This window comes from Eleginops maclovinus, chromosome 20 (genome assembly GCF_036324505.1).
Source record: "Eleginops maclovinus isolate JMC-PN-2008 ecotype Puerto Natales chromosome 20, JC_Emac_rtc_rv5, whole genome shotgun sequence".
Classification (NCBI taxonomy): domain Eukaryota; kingdom Metazoa; phylum Chordata; class Actinopteri; order Perciformes; family Eleginopidae; genus Eleginops; species Eleginops maclovinus.
In genome coordinates this window covers 11,813,170-11,831,394 of record NC_086368.1, presented here as the reverse complement: position 1 = coordinate 11,831,394, position 18,225 = coordinate 11,813,170, and the positions used below count along the sequence as shown (strand labels likewise).

The window sequence follows — 18,225 nt, the reverse complement described above, 5'->3', positions numbered from 1 at the left end:
GTATAAATAACCACATAATATATATAAATAAATAACCACATGTATATAAATAAACACATTTGTTAAGTTAATCATTTTAGCTTGAATCCATCACAGATATTAAATTAGCCTACATTTTCTACTACGAGAACCACAATGAGTGACTGATCAACCACATGGATCACTAAACAGTTAAATTGTTAGCAGCATGTTTAGCACACCATTTTTTCCCATAAAAATATTTACAAATATTTACAATACATATTCACTCCCACCAAGTTACAATGTGCAATTTCAGCAATTCATTTTAGACAAACTTCATATGATCTAGGACTATGCACGTTTTAAACCATGGCTTTATGCCAATCCATCACAGCAGTATTCCATATCAAAGAGCTAAATCACTGAATTAAGCAAACTCCAATAAAACTGACTAACCAACGTTTCCACAATACATTCTGCACTACCCGTGAATATTTACAACACAAAAGCAGATACTACCGTGCACAAACACAAATGACTTTCCCGCGGCAGCATTCCAATGCGTCGTCGGCGTCCATCAAACAATCAACAAGTGGCACTCGCAACAAAGTCTTAACGTAGCGATCTTACCGGCTGTCTGTTCAGTCTTTGAATAATTGGTACCAGATTCAGCACAACTTCGGAAGAGCTCGATGAGAATGCCGCCTCTTACTCTCCTCGTGCTTTACTGACGTTTGTCTTTTTAAACAGATATTAAGCCGGAACTGCGTGCGTCTTCTTTTCCTGCTCGAGTGTTCCCATGCGAGTGATAATTAGTTCCGCTTGACTGCCGACGACGAAAAAGGGGCGTTCACCGTGACAATTTTAAAGTGAAGTCTTGTTCACAACCAATAAGCTAGTAGTTTGACTATAATTGACCTGCACTGGTTCCCTATGCTAAAGTTGCATCTTCTTCACACTTTGTAAATACATAAGACCAAAACTCATGTACAACAACTTCCTTACTTGCAATAAATAAGCATTAATTAGAGGGTTATTGAGGAAAAACTCTTAACTAATGGCCTAGTACTTGTAGAATATGGTCATGTAGAGTAAGACATTAACACGTGTTTTATAATCAACTAATAAAGAGTCAATATACTGCTAATATGCATGTTAATGAACAACTAGTTGATGGTAAATTTGTGTACCTTAATATAAAGTGTTGCCATATATTTGTGTTCTTTCACAGCAACAGCCTGGACAAAAGACATAATAGCTGTCTGCTTCTGTTTGTAATAAACCAGTGTTTTGGATTAATGACCATATATTTAACCATGTCTCTCCTATACAGTGTTAAATGCCCTGTAGAAATGTAAGGACCCCAAGAGTTTGCTTGATATGTGGGGACGTCGTCAAAATTGGCCACTTGAGAAAGCACTCCAGATAAATCCCAACTCTCACATCTCTGACAGGGCTCAGGCATCGTAGCCCAAAAACACCACTTGAGAATTTACAGTCGGTAACTGTGAATTAAGAAAATCTCACCTGCCTCCCTGGCTACCTGTTTGGTAAAGTCCAATAAGAGACATGGGTGACTTGTCTGAATCAGCAGGACAGAAATATGTGTGTGCAAATTCAAGTGCATGTGTTGGTATACATGAGCACAGTCTATTTACAGATGATATCATGTGTGAACTGCCAACACAACTGAAGCTTACGGTGCTTCAATAACAAAACCTGTACTTGTTAAGAACATCATTTTAGTTAAAGAATGTATTGAGCAGAGACAACCTTAGCCAGCAGCACGCTCTGTCCCAATGAGGAGCTTTAAACTCCCAAAAGTCATTATATTTCATATATCACTTAACCAGACTTGGATCAGTGCAGGGAGATAGGGCTGGCGTATATATATTTCTGCTGGCCTTGCTTAAAAAGACTATGTGGTATGTATTATTTTTTTGATGGACTATATTCTCACATGTCCTTGAAGAGCTCGTACATGTTTTATCCCTCAAAGCAAAATGTAACTCAAACTGCTATTTTGCACTCCTCAGCTTTCTGCAGAGCTGCCTGTCCTGTCCTTTCCTTTTACTAAAACCCCATATTATAATATTATGAACACTGATACATTTCCAAAACTGATCAACAATCAGTCTGCTCCTTAAATACCTGTTTGTATGCAATCAATCAGTACATTTGTTCAATACAATAGTTATTTATGGTAGCTCTCTACAATATCACAGGTTGTTTGCCTGTGTATCAGAGAGAGGAATAGAGGTTTGAGTCTAGCTCTTATTGGGAACACTGACAAAGCATCCTTTAGCTAATAATCATCAGACACGATTGAACCTCCTCAAGTCTAATGTTACCTCAGGCACTCCTGAAAAAAATTCCTACTTGTGCATATTACGTTTTCACATTCTGAACATTTTAAAGCAGTATAAATACAGTTCCAGTGGAATGATGCAGTGTACTCAAATTCATTCTATAAATACAATCAATAGTGCAACCACTGTGTCTGCTGGGATTTCATTTTAAAAGCTATAATAAAACTTCAAAATATAGCCTGCATGAAAGGCATGGTCTAAATGACTCTAGCACAACATAGGTTGCCTCTAATGGTTAGCTACTTTTAAGAAGGGAGCTGCACTTTCTTTTCAACACATATTGCTTTCTTTGGGATTAAAAGAAAACCTTAAAAAACACCATCTTACATATATCAAAAATAAGCAATCAATGAAAGAGATCACATAGATATGTATTTATTGCCTAGAAAGGTCCTAAATACCCATATTTCTCAAATCTAAAAACTAGTAAACTATAGAAACAAATTATAGCAATATTAAATCATTTCTGGAGACCTTTTATTGCTGAATACCCTTTCTATGTGCTTTGTGCCAGTGTCTACTGGCATGTCAGCATTTAATACTGAATCACTTCATCTTTTCGCCTTTTCGAATTCAGATTTGTGCCATGATATGTGGGGTCATTAGTGCAGTAAATAAAGAGTCATTAATATAGCAACATACAACTTCTTGTTATGCAAAGACATAGTGGAGTAATGTTGTACTGAGCTATTTGTGAAGTCACTTTCCGGGTCTGTGTGTCTTGTAATACAAGCTTTTCTGTTTTATTTTAGGGATACACAAAATATGAAATTCTGAAACAATACTGATGTTTTAAATAAAAACTGTTTTGAAGATAGCCTGAGCCAATGTTTTTGTTTTGATTGCAATTCATCCCGTTATGCGCCAAGCAAACAAAGCAACCAGCGTTCACTGTCTGTCCTGGCGCATGAAGTACAAAGAGCTGGAAAACACCGGTAGTTGTTTCTCCAAAATCTGAGTGCAATCGCTTTCCTGGAAAGAGTCATGTCTCATACACTGCATGTTGCTGATCTTTCTCCCACATGGCTGGCATTTTCTTTCATTTTTATTTGTAAACAAACCACAGGTGGGCGAGGCACACTGGCACCCACTCCACTCTGAAGGCATGCCAGAGTCGTGTCCAGCCAGCGACTTCTTCAAATCAGGAAATGCAAGTAACTGAAACAATAGTTAGCAGGCCCAAATTCATATCAAACTGATAATTCTGAGGACATAGCCTTGGGTTTTGTCAGACATGTTACACAACCAAATAAGAATCAAATAAAATATGTTTGATTCAGGCAAAGATTTACAGTTCTGAAAAAACAGATCTAAATCATACTTTGGCTTGAAACGTGACATGCTTTTACAAAGTTGTTCAATAGTTGCTTTGGCCAACAGCCCAATGGGGATAACAGAAACAAAGAGACTCTAAATATCTAACGAGACATGTAGTACTAAAACAAGTTCTAGAAAAATGAAAGGCTGAAACTTTAGAGCTTCCTTAAAGGTACCCTATTATGCTAAATGCATTTTGTTGCTGTCTTTTGTACATACATATGTGTCCCTGGTGTGTAAGGAGACTCGCAAAGTGTCAGAAAATACAACCGTCTCTCGTTTCCTCTTACCCACATCTCTAAAAACGGGGATACAAACGAGCTGATCCAGATTTGCTTTGGTTATGATGTCATAACCGAAATGTGGGCTGGCATTACATTGAACTCCTGGCAACGTCAAGCTCACGTGACACGTCCCAACCTATCGTCCGCAATATACTGTCAGCGAGCTGAATCCCCTCGGCAGCACCTCTGTGTGTCTGTGTATTCAGCAGGATGTCTGCAGGAGGGACTTAAGAGTTGTTGTATATATAATGTCACTGTTCTAGCGGTAAACACTGAGAAGTGTTTCAGAATTAATGCTTCATGTGGTTTGGAAGATTATATGGGGTTTAATCACGGCAGCGTTTAGCTGAGTTTCTCCGTTACAAACTTCTCTCTTCAGAGAAAGAGCTGCATGCGCTCCAAAGGGGCGTGGCCAGCTTCAGGTCAGCTCAAATTTAAAGCGACAGTCACAGAATCAGCACTTCAGGAACAGGGCTGAAATAGAGGGGTATCAGGCATGCTACAATGGGTGATCTTTTTGGAATTTGGAGCAAAGCACTTCACAGACATGTTTTGTATAGATATTGCACTACAATATATTGTTCAAATAGAGCATAATAGGAGACCTTTAAATTAGTAAATTATTTAATCCATGTGTGTGTTTGTATATGCATTGATCCTGAGCACACCTACACTAACAAAAGGCAGGACAGACACAAACAGCAGTGTTCATAAATGTCTTGGTAGAGGAAAAGTAGCTCTGTCTGTCTTTCTCATTCTGTCCCTTATACCCTCTTGTGCAGACACATAAGTGCAAAGAAAATCAGAAAAGGATGACCCCCTGGATTTCCAAGTAAATTGTCCTCAAAATTCAGGCTGACATTAAGCAATTATCCTCACCAAGAAGAAAAATGGACCTCACCACACGAACAAGTCTGTCAAACATTTTTGTCAGAAAGAAGCTAGATGTACTTTTTGATGGTAACTTTTAGTATAGGTGCCAGTGGACAGAGCTCCCCATATGGACCAGAAATACAAAAGAAGTATGAAGTACTCTTCCACACATTAGCTCATATTAGAAAACAGTTTTCTAACTGTATTGTGTTTGTTTATTAACTTACATAAGAGATCAGTTGACTACAAGAAGTTTAGTCTATGTGACGTCACCTATTGGTTTTTCCAATTACTGCTTTTTAGCCTTGAGTTCCAGGTTTTTGGGTGTCATAGCGGCATTTAAAGAATGTCAGGCAACCAAAATGTTACAAAACAAAGCTAGACCCACGTTATTTTTACTATTCAATGTTGAGCCTCTTTCCCATGAATGAATACATCCTTCTTTCTGCACTGTGATTTGGTTGATGGCTGTAGTTTGGTAGAAAGGAAAAGTTCCTACATGAAACTGCTCACAAAAAGGTCTGTGGATTTTCTTAAGAAACTGGGTCATGATTTCTGGGAAAAGGCTGCTCAAATGATTTTTTTGGCACTTTGAGCCCCACACGCAGAGTACAATATTGTTTCAATAAATGTGAGAGAAACCCGCTATTCCCATCCATTTCTGAAGACGGAATTGACGGGCTGCATTCAACCATTTTTCTAACATCGCACTCCTCTCTATAATGACAGGTTTTCCGTACCTACCGCTTTTGTGTGTGGCCGCTTGGATTCGCTAAAACACTTTAGCTTTTAGATGTGGTTGGAGGACATAGTGAACACTCTATTTAGTCTTAAACCACCAAATAAGAGGGTCAAGTCTGCTACTGCCTACCCAAACTAGAATATAAATGAGGTAATTGTACAACAGCTCAGAGCAGCCACTCATCCACACTATGGGTTTCGAAACAGGCCTCAGCAGCTCAATCAATAGCATTACATTCCTTCCTCTGCACTACAAAACATAGTGTAATAGTAATTCGACTTCTCGGATACATGAACAGCACTCACACACAGAGAGACACTGACATGTGTCTTCTCCCAATGAACACATTCCCATGCACACACACTCACACTTACCTCGGTGCCTTGACCTTTGTAGCCAATTGATCCTGCCTCTCTCCTTCACACCATGTGGGATTATGTGTAGAAAGTGGTTGTGTGTGTGATTTTCTGTCAGGCTTTGGTTGCTTCTTACATTAGTGGAACATGCCATGGCTAGCAAGCCGGTGTCAATGATGCATTTTCATCCAAATTAAAATACGCTAGAGACTACATGCTGCAGCTCTTCCAGGCCCTTTAGAGCTGCTTCACATGTCTGTGTTCTTCTTTTATTTCTCTCCCAATTTCTTTTTCATTTCACATGTGTTCATTTTTGCTCCATCAAGCCATGCTGAATTGCTTCATGATGGTTTCACACAAAAAATGTAGCAAAAATGATTTAGAAATCTTCCATTTTATTGTGACTGCATCCCTGTATGAGTCTGTATCTTACATATAGCACATTCAGGTGTGATAATAAGGCGTGCAGTCAAATGTTAAGGTGACTTACGTACCTATTCTCTGTCCTTTCCCTTCCCACATAAACACACAGTTGTGGATACACCAGCCTGCTCTTTATCAAACACACACACACACACACACACACACACACACACACACACACACACACACACACACACACACACACACACACACACACACACACACACACACACACACACACACACACACACACACACACACACACACACACACACACACACACACACACACACACACACACACAGGACTGCTAACAGCACATGTGCTTATAAGGCCATGCACAAGCACACACAGTCAGGCTGTAAATGTCGCTGGGCGGAAATGAAGGTCCCTGTGGTTATATGGTTTCATCTGGTCTCTTATATTTATCTGACCCTCTCAGGTGGTTACTGTTCCTCTCTCGCTGCGACACACTGATTATTCCATCACCATTTTGATGTAGGGTGCAACATGATTACAAAGGAAGAGGTGCGTGCAGAGGGCATCCTATTGGAAACATATAACACTTTTTTGTTTTTTGTTTTAAACAGACGGATTAAATACGCACACTTTTTGTTCCATATGGCGAGAGATTTAGGAATGCAGGAGGCAGAAGTTTTACAAATATTAACACTCAACAGTGCTGCCTCTTTCTTCTGGTGTTGGCTGCTAAGCAACTGTGTGGGACATAAATTCAAATGATTTATTAGCAATGGTGAACCTATTGAGAGTTTCGCCATATCAGCTATAAACACCGAACACTATTCAAAACCAATCTTAAAAGTAATTGTCTTGCTTTCTAATCTTTTAATGTGAGGCATTAAGACAATTTTGAAGTGAACATTTTTGCCGTTACACACTCACCGAAAGAACACCTTGAACACATTCTTCACCTGATCATACTGCTTAAGGTTTAAGGCAGAGCTCAGATTTAATACCTTACATGTGCTGTTATTACAATCAATATTCCACTAATCTAAGTGAGCAGAAATCGGTGTAATACAGGCACAAATATTTCTTCTTCCTCTTGACTTCCAAAAGGTTAGAAAAGGGAAAATTCTGCCACAAGCGCAGAATGCCACACAGGTTTGTAATGTAACTCACCTAGATGTTGTGAAAGTACTTATCCGACAGATTCAAGCATTACTGTTCACACATTTCAGATATTTTAATGTGATGTAGGCAGTTTCTCCTTGATCTCAGTCAAGGCCGTCTGTGTTGTGAATTTCACAGAGCGAAGAAAACTGCCTTAAGCGCAGCAGTGGTGGCTTGGTTGTTGCTGTGCTGTAAGAAAGCTGTTACCCTGACCTTAAGCACTGTAGTAGTGCCAAGTAGGAGTCTGTTTCTCACTGCGTTTCTGAATCTCTTGATAAAATGCCAAAACCAAAGCAAACATCTTATTTGAACCTCATGTCAGATGTATTCACAGGTATTTTTTAGTATTGAAAGAAAATCTGAATCTTAAAAACTGCACCTGGAAAGCTCATAGCCCTTAAGTGTGCACCAAAAACATTCACTCTTTATTTCTTCTTGCTAAAATTACTTCAAAGCTTCTCACTAGAAATATATATGCGTCCTGCAGTCCTGCAATCCTCTAGTCAGCTAGATGCTCATGCACTGACACAAGCAAAGTAATCGCAGGAAATCTGAAAATGCTCACACACACACACACACTCAACCCTTTCCCTTCGGTGAGCCTCCAAGTCTCTTTCGTCTGCTCACTCCTCTATCAGTTCCTTGGGGGGGAAGGGAAACCCATGAAATGATTCCTGACATGACGGATCACAAAGCAGCGCTGGTTGAGCTGTCTGATATCAACACTTTTCTGCCTGACTGTGGACAAGCAAGGCAGGGGGATTTGCAATGATTTCCCCTGGCTGTGGCTCTGGCTGTATCTGCTCCGCTGACTGAGGTTACTCACGCAAGCCCACTGTGCATGCTAACCCACAGAAATGCTGTTACACGGAAAACTGGTAACTCTAGAGTTTATTTCTCAATGTACTTTCTCAAAAGGCCATTTTATGTCAAGTTGCATTAGTTAATCTTATTTTTAGTTTATTGAACCTGTACAAAACACATGAGAATTTGGGTGTGTGTGGGCACAGTTACCTTAGAAACTCTGTGGACGTACTAGGTTTTCATCTGAAAGCATACATTGAGAGCACATAAGGTCTGAAAGTGTCAGTTCGACTCACATCGCTGCACACGACTGTTAGCTTCTGTTTGGACTCTGTGGGCAAGCTCGCTCTGGAAAACACTGACTTTTAAACACAGAGAATATAAAGATCAATAGAAGGAGAAAAAAAACGCGAAGAAGCAAAATGTCAAGTTTTACTGCTCCTGATGGAAGCATATTCTGTTTGAATAGTAACATCCTGTATAAAACATCAATCAAAATTTGACTTTAGAATCTTTGCATGTGAAGCGAGTGAATCTTCAATTCAACCCAGCTTGGTGAGAGACGAAAAAAATCTGTGATGCAATCAGTTGGCAAGACGACAGATTGTTTTTAATCCCATTCTTCTGTCCTCGCAGCTAAAGATCACGGCTCATAAGAAGAGATGTCAAACCTGACTGATGCTTTCAGACAAACGTGGATTCACAAACCCATCCAGAAAATGACTTTACTGTAAGAACTAGACAAAAAAATGACAAAGATATACAGTACATCAGCTCAGGGGAATGAGTTAAGTGCAACAGGGGGAAGAAACGATTGCAAATACATGATGACTCCACTGCAAACCTTTTTACAGTATGCACAGAGAACTTATACGGTAAGACCTACCATATAAGTTCTCCACAGTTCTCAGTCCTGACACAAAGAGCAACACAATACTCTCTGTGTTAACAGCGTATGATGGACGACAGAGGTGTGAGCCACAACAATATTCCCAAGATTTGGTTTCTTCTCGCTGTTTCAGTTCAACTCATTATTTTGATGTTTCTGAGGATGTCTGATCAAAGTTGTTACTTAACAGATTGTCTCTCGGCTCATCACACATGGCCCTTTAGGGAAAATGAACCAAACTGCAGGAGAAATGCAGCAAAACACATTAAAGTATAAAAAGTTTCCTTTGTTTTCATCTGCGCATCTATCTGGGGCAGCGTAGCGAAGAAAGGGAAATGCTCCTTTGTCATGAAAGAGAAGAATCTTATTTTGACTGCTCTGAGGATTATATTTCTAAATAAATATGATGCTTCTTTTTCTTGCAGCAGACAAAGTTGTGACATTTTTCTCAAGTGTGTATTATAGTTATCTCCTGGCAAAACCTTTTAACAGCAAAGCAGATACAAAAAAGATAGATGGCGATTACAGAAGAATTCATCAAAAAAAGAGTTAATTATGTGTTCGATTTTTTTTTCAAGTTAAAAAAATCTTACCTTCGAGGACGACTTCTTTGCCAGTTTTCTTCAGCGCTTGCACAGCCTCATCATGTGTGGCCTCCCTTAAGTCATAGCCATTGACAGACAGTATGGCATCCCCAACATAAAGCGCCTCCGTCTGGTCAGCAGCCAGGCCCTTGAATATCTTGGAGATGAGGATTGGCATCTTGTTCTCCTTCCCACCTGCATGACAAAAAGGGAAAACATGTTGCTGTTTCATGTTATATTTGTTCATGGATCGGCTACTCTACTTACATTAGACACATTACACATGATTTCACACATTTACACTGTGAAATGTGTACATGTGTAACCATAACCCTAAGCTTCTGACCCCTGATCAGCTTTATCAGAGCAGCTGGGAATTAAGTTATTTTCTACTTACACAATCCATTCAAAGCGGAAGTGCTTATGCTAAGAGCTCCAGTACACTAACAACATCCAATATGGCATGCTGTGAAAGGTGGTAAGATATGGTGCTGGGAGCAATTCAAAACTTCACACTAAAAAGGTAGTTTGCAGGTCACAGTGAAAGAAGACATGGCCTCGGATAAATACTGACATTGAAACCCAAGATAACATCTTAGTTTATAGATATAGAGCATTATACTGTTGTCCAATAACAGCGTGTTATAGACCTCACTATCACATTATTAAGCTCCACACATATTTTACTTCCATTTACAATCCTCATAATGGAGCATTTAAGGGCCAAGGATTTCACTCACCTAAACTACAGAGAGCATATGAGGACAGATACTGAGAGCTGCGATTACCCTCCTGTGCTAACTCCAGCACTTTCCCATCTCATCCTCTTCCTACCTCTATCTCTCTCCCTCCCTCCATTTCTTTTTCCCCTCTGTCTTCACCCCCCATCCCCCTCCCCTTCCCTCTCTTTCTCTCTCGTTAAATGAAGGTCAGCAGCTAGTAGGCTGATGGATCTGCTTCTTGCTGTGGGCTTCCACTCTTCATGAGAAATATGATCATTAGTGTCAGCTGGCAGTTGGACTCTGGCCTTCAGGCATGTGAGAAATTATCTATAAGAGAATTACATTTAATTAATTTTAAATACATCTTCCACAGGTTGCTTCCTCTGGGTGAATCCTTTGGATTTTACTCGTCTATCCTCGTAGAGTCACTGCATGGTGCTCTTCTTTTAAAAACACCAGGGCTGAGCTGACACACTCCTACTATGCATGTCAGTCATGCTGTTGGGGTTTGAGAAGGAGGGATTCAGCAGCTACTTGACCGCTCTGTGACATCAGACTGTTGTTCACTGCATGACTGAGAATTAGAACTGAGGTGATGCCCTTTACTTGCTGAGTCTCTAAATTGTGATGTGTTGATATAAATATAAAGTGGAGATAAGGTGAAGGGCAACATGAATATCTAATCGAGTGTTTTAAATCAGAATATCAACCAAAATTATGAACTTAACTAATGTTTTTGAATCATTAAATAAAGAAAATGTACAGGAATTTGGCACAGGGAAAGAAACATGCAAAATGCAGCATTTAAATAAAACCATCTGCACAGTGGAAAAGAAAAAGTGCATTGTGTCTCTGATCACATAATGTTGCACACAATAGACAGGCAGCTGTAAACATATGAGGAGCAGTTACTGTCAGACATGAACTGAAATGGTAACCAGAGCAATATTTTGCAACTGGTAAGTACTCCAGAGAGACCTGAGCATGTCAGAAATGAACCTCCATAAAGAAAACTGCTATTAGTGGGGGGGAAGGAGCCTATCATACAGCTTTAGCCATGCCTAACACTGTAACCCTCATAGAGACATGGTTGGATTCCGACTGTGCGGCATGAATGAACCTGCATAAGGACCTAAAAGATATGAGCATGATTTTTTCTGCAACACCGCTAGCCAAGACCATAAACTTTATATTCTTTGGCATTACCAGCAGTTGCTTTTTCAGAGTGCGATGCAACTTATGATGCAAGTTGCTGGATGCCATGTTATCACACTTCTGACATCACTCTTTGTACACCAAAGCAAAAAAAGAAAAATCAGTTTACCATTGTTTTCATTTGAGTTTAAAGCAATGTGGAGAATGATTGTGTTCAGTTTGGCTTTGTAGGTAGAAGTGGTAGACAAGTGTATTTTCCATACCCACGGGAAGTACTTGGACCTCTACAACTATAGAGTTTTTTGTGGAATGGTATTGCTAAGGAACTGTCTTTCGGTGTCCTCTGCTAATACAATCCAAAAATGCAAATAAAGAAAGGAGTCAGCAGCAATTGATCCTTTAAAACAAGTCAAATCTATATATGTTTTTCCCAGAAACAGTAATGATTCAAACATTTAAATGCAACGCGCTATTATATGCAGCTGTGTGGAAAGCTAGGTTTGCTGATCTGGCCTCATACTGTAAACATTAAGCACCCTTAGGAACAGTTACATTATTAAAGTAGATTATTATTATGCACGGGCGCAATGATTACGAGGCCATGCTATTTATAGAAGCTTAGGGAGGCATTTGTCCCACAGTAGGTCAGCAAAAGAGCCAGACACGACCACAAAATACGAGTTGTCACTTCCAATGCTATATTTTTCAATTGAAATAGGATAGAAAAACAGCAACAAGTGAAACCGCTTGTAAGTTATGGATGCTGGTTGTCTCTCAACATTTCACAGACATGCTGACACATGCCTGGAATTGTTCGCTGATTACTATCTAACACAATAACATATGTGTGGTTCTGAATGTCAAGTTAAAGCGTCTGCTGTCCTGTGGGGCCAATGACTTGCTCATCGCCTCCATACAAATCTTCCCAGCTGGTTTGAGGATTATATTTAAATACCTGCCTGTCACAAGTTGTTTCTCTAACCTTCAGTTTACCTTTTCCACCAAATTGCTCTACCAAAGAAACTGCAGTGAATAACATTGCTCTATATATTCTCCTTTGAGTGCGCAAAGACTCCATGGTACTTGAGCAATACACAAACTGCTGACTCTCTGTATTTCTTACTTTAAGTATTTAAAGATTTACCACGAGACATCCAACAGTTATTAACTAATGGGACTATTGGGAAGGGAAGTTTTCATTGATTTCAAGTATTTGTATTAAGTATCAAATTGCAAATGTTAACACTCAGTATATTTTATTACTGTACATTACAGCTTGGCTGCTAATCCAACTACAACATTAATTGAAAGACAGCCAATGCAGGGTAGATGTGGGGTCTTGCAGACTTGAAGATCATTACAAGTACAGAATATGGTCTGTGACCTTTTAGCTTCATTAAAATATGACATGTTGTTATCCTTCATAACAAACCAAGGCTAATAGAGTGTTCGCCAAATGTCTTCCAACTTTACCGACTGCAATACTATCTCCTTTTACACGATGGCTGGTGCAAATGAATATGAAGGATCTATTTAAAGTAAACGGTTGGAGAAGAAGGCAAAAGAAAGCGGGCTCATTTGAGAGGATGATACTGGTGTCCAAATGACATGGCAGCTGTATCAATGACGTCTGTACATATAGATTGTAGATATTTGAACCAATAAGAGGAAAAAATGACTTACGTGATGGATAAGAAGATTTTTTGACACACTAATGGGTCTGAACTTCTCTTTTTTCTTCAGGTTTGTATCTGAAATACCTCTTACTGACATGACTGATGAATAAACATCATTGACATATTGGGGAAATTAGCATCAATGTCTGCCACTCCTACACAACCCTCATATATTCCCTTCGCACCCATATCTTTTTTCCTCCAATTTTCACATCAAACACAGCTTAGCGCCCCTCAGCCAGCAGCCTGTCACTCAGCTGACAGGAAGGTGGCACCGTGGAGATGGGGTGGAGCCACTGGAGCTACCCATGACAGGTAAATGAAGGGTACTGGTTTCGACAACATTGACATGTACCTGATTACAGTAATTATTTGCTAACAATGTGTTTACTGATAATGCGTATTTCAAAGAATTTCGCATGATCAGCAGTTAACTTTATTAAACTCTGTCAGCTGAGCTGCATGCAGTGACAATGAGCACTGGAACAAACTACAGAAAAATATATACCAGAGAAAACTTCAAAAAAATCTGGTAACATATTCCTGATGAATTTGCAGAACCACATAAGACAATGACTTTTTAATAATACATTTGTTGCATAACACTCCACCTTGGCCTTATTAACTGACACATATTCTCACATTTTGGAGATTTCGTGACGAAAGAGTTTGAGACAACAAAACATTGTTTCATAATGTTTGCCCTAAAACTGTCAGACCTGACTCAGATAAGGCACACTGGGACCATTTTTTATATAATGTCAGCAAAGATATTACATCCAAATATCCACATGTTTTTTTAATACTGTCACTGTCAGTTTAGTTTAGTTGCTTACACTAAAGAAACCAGAAATGCAGAAGCACACTCTACTTCACGCTGACCAATAGCCCGCTGTAAAACTCTGGAGCCTCACTTCCTAGCCTCTCCTCTTAATTTTAGACATGTGAGAGTAAAGGTTGTCCATGCTTTTCTGCAAGCTGGGGTGGGCTCCCTAAAATTAACACTAGTGGAGGACTCCACTCACAGCCACATAGCTTTCATCCTTGGCCAATGACAACTGCTTAGTGTGGGTTGCTCCTGTCAGCTGTTCACAATGTGGTGTCAGCTAGCCCACAACAGCTTTGCCCTGTTCTTTCATTTTCTTCAACCCCTTTCTTTTTTAACACTGTACTATTTGTTGCTCATTCAACCTATTGCTGGTATTTTCCAAGACCTGTTTCCTGCTTTCTCTTTTGTGCTTTTGACTTCTCTTTCTATACCTCAGTTAGAACCTTCCTCCTTCATCTCTTCATCTCTGTCTTTGAACAACAGGCATCACAACAATGTCAAGCCGGCAGGGTGCCAGCTATGATTTTGTTTTAATAGCATACTGTCTGATTTTTAAAGCCACCAATTTCCAGAAGGATGGACAACATGTATGTCATTAGGAGCTTTGTTGTTTTTGGTGGTGATGGCGGTGGTAGTAGTGGCAGTGGCGGGGGGATGGAAATAAACATGTCACCAGCAGCCACAATGATGATCCCTCTTTACAACATGACAGTGGTGCAAGTTGAAAGCAGTCCATCAAATCGACCCTGTGCATCAGCCAATAGTCAAGTGAAAATATGTCAATACATTCAGACTGCAGACGTGTTAGGAGGTGGAGGCTCTAACACACATGTAAGATAACACACAAAGCAAACACAAACAAAATGAGGGTATACTGTGTTATTCACCATTATTGTTGTGATATTGCATCAATCAACACAAGTGGTCACAATTTAAAATGGCTCTAGTATGCCAGGAAGATGGAAACTTAATGTGGTACACAGTAAGATTAAAATGACCAATAAACTAAATAGTGACATAAAGCACAAAAGAAAAGAAAAACCTACTACATTTTAACTATACGAGACTGGATAACCATATTCTCACATCTATCAATCAAACCAAAATATTGTCCAGACTATATAAAAACTATGCTGTTAATTTAATTTTTTGATCATACATAGCTTCCAAATGATCAGCCCTGAGTTTTCTTAACAGAGATCTCCATCATGATAGTAGCCTGTTGATGCAGCTCGTTGAAACAGGACAAGGAAAAGGCTTTTATCAGTTGTCGAACAGTACACAGCACAGGTATGCAAGTATGGCTTCTAAGATATGGAGAGGTCACAGCCTTTTTCCCATTGCAAGGTTATAGGAGCAATGTTGGTGGAACTATGATGTAGCAGTGGTGGACTATAGAAGCATCTTTGTGCACTCAAACTAATAAATAATGTTTGGTTTTTTTTCTGTGATCCTATGTTCACCACTTTAACTTTCAACCTAGTACTTAATTGATAAGCACCCTTCAGAAATATGACTCAAAATTAATATAAAAGTTAAGAAAAAGCTAAACAAAAACTGTGCTGGGCAACAGTTGCTAACAACGGATATGTAATGTTTGATTTTGATGTTGGGTGTGGGACTCTAATGGAAGATTGTTTGCTGGACCCAACTCAACAAAATGAAAAAACAAGTAGGAGGGTTGGTATTACACTAAGTCAAATACATCATGATGTAGCTATTATCTGACCTTTAGTTCTTTAACAGCAGAAGTAGCTAAGCACATTTACTCAAGTACTGTACTTAAGAATACTTTCACTTGTAGTTTACTGGAGTATTGCCATTTTATGTAACCTTGTATTTCCAACCATTACATTTATTCAATACCTTTAGTTATTTGGGAGATTAATGATGTGAACTATAATCAACACATAAATTAGACTTTAGATAGACCTGAAGTAAATTCACAAGCTACCCTGCAGTTTACACAGTCATTAAAACTAGCTACAACTTAACCAGCTTTGATAACACTTTAATGCATCAATAATTAAAATCAAAACATATAATACAATTTCTGAAATTGGCCAATCTGCAAAATGACTACTTTTATTTTTGGTACTTGAAGTATTTAAGATGCTCATACTTCAGAACTTTTACTTGAGTAATCTTTTGAATGCAGGACTTTCACGTTAACAGAGTGTTCCTACACTCTAGTATTTCTGCTTTTACTGAAGTACAAGATCTGAGTTACTTTTCCACCTCTGTCTAACGGGTGTGTTTGGGGAAAATACTACGTAGGATAAATAACTTGATTTCCTCCTAACGTTAAACGACAGTAATTCATTCCCGGTGGTGACTCTGGGACTCTGAAATGGTTCCCTGTTGAGGCAAGGCACAGCGTGAGAGAATCACAGCTGTCATTTCTTCTCCATGCAAATCACAGCCCTCCATGTAATAACTTTGAGTTACAATGCCTTGACTAAACGTCGTGGAAATGGACACTTTCTAACGGATTGAAGTTAGCTTAGTTAACTGACAAGTAAACGGTTGTGTTTTCGCCGTCGCTGACAGAAACTCAAACTCCCAACTAGCCAAAACTTGTGCTAACTAACACCGACTCGCCGTTTATGAAGTTAGCGGTTTGAATAGTATTTATTTATTTATAGTGCTTTACCTTTGATACTGATTCCCAGACCTCCAACATCTTGCTTTGTAACTCGCACGGTGCGCTTCACGTTGGTGATGGTTTCCGGGACCGGGGACGAGCTTAAGTTCGGGGGGTCTCCGTTGATAGCACCGGCGGGGCTCGGGGCTGGCTTTGCGGGCTCCTCGGCACCCTCCCCGGGGTTTACTGTGAGCGTGTCCTCGGTAAGAGTGGCCAACACCCGGATCCAGCGGTCCACGGTCAGTCGAAGTTCCAGCAGTCCCGTTTTCTGAGCCTTCATCGCGGCAGCCATGTTCAACGCATTCCTGGAATAACTCTAGACGGGCTGGCGGTCCTGTGGAGGGATGGGGGGGGGGGGCACACCACTCCCCTCTCTCCCCCTGACGTCCCCCTCCAAAGAGGTTTCTCCAGTAGTAAGAAGTAAAGTTAATCGAGGGTGATACGATTAGCAATGGTGTTGACACACACACTCAAAGTTCAAAGAGCTTCTTGTCGAGTCCCTCCTTTAATGAACTGTGTGTGGTTCAGTCACACTTAATTAAGTTTTGATTCATTTTATTATTTATTTCAAGTGCATTGAACCAGCCGGGCTCAGATCACAGATCTAATTTGCAATGTGCCCAACAGACACAAAGTCACTGCACTCACTGACAGACGTTCTATCATTAAGAAAATAAAATCAATAGTGCTCCCAAGGCCAGATATTGCTCTGGCTTTCCAGTGGAAAGAGCTAATATTATGCATAACATCCACAAATTCCTCTGCAGTTTGAACTCTGCTGGCAAAAGATGGAAAATTAAAAGGATGTTAATTAGATAACATCCTAGTTTTTTTTTATTTTTATCAAATGGTCTTGCTCCAAAATAAAAGAAAGAAAAATATGCTTTATTGGGTCAAAATATAGTTCACATAGAAAAAAAACATTCAGGCTAGATTTGCCTTAATACAACCGATGGAAAGGATAAACCCCTCCAATCAATACCCAGCCAAATCTTAATAAAAAGTACACAGGAAGAGCATGGAGTTCTCTAAAGGGTTGTTAGCCCAAAGCTTTCCTCCACTAAATGAGTTGGCAGCGCAGTATATGAGAACTGAAAAAGCTGAATCAATAGGCTATAGGCCAGACACTAAAATGTGATGTGCAGGACGGAGTTGCATAAGAGTGCAAGAACGTCTTAAAGAGACAACAAAAAGGGTATTGTCAAAGAAATTTGCTATTTTGGTATAGGAGGACATGATTTTTTGAATGGGTAGCAAATAGCATCAATGTAGGTCATTTATTTTGATTCACAAAGGGACTTCCCATCCCAGTTGTTATCATTGCTTTGGAGAAGAATTATGCACTATGGCATACAAGATTTGTCCCTCGTTTGGGATTATTCGGAGTCCGCTAGATTACATTTTTGGGTTATTTATTTTTAAACCAATTCATTTCCTTCTGATTTGATTCCTTTATTTTCTTT

The 18,225-nt window shown here is 39.5% G+C and overlaps 1 protein-coding gene across 1 annotated transcript in view; it reads right to left on the bottom strand.

Moving 5' to 3' along the window:
• Positions 1 to 17,145, bottom strand: part of snta1 (syntrophin, alpha 1) — a 37,960-nt gene extending 20,815 nt beyond the window's left edge. The window contains exons 1-2 of the mRNA XM_063911484.1: positions 16,772 to 17,145; positions 9,746 to 9,931 (exon numbers count right to left, since the gene is read on the bottom strand). Coding sequence (XP_063767554.1) covers positions 9,746 to 9,931; positions 16,772 to 17,054 — 469 coding nt within the window. The 5' untranslated portion in view covers positions 17,055 to 17,145. The remainder of the gene's footprint in view (positions 1 to 9,745; positions 9,932 to 16,771) is intronic.
• Between the last annotated feature and the right edge of the window lie 1,080 nt (positions 17,146 to 18,225).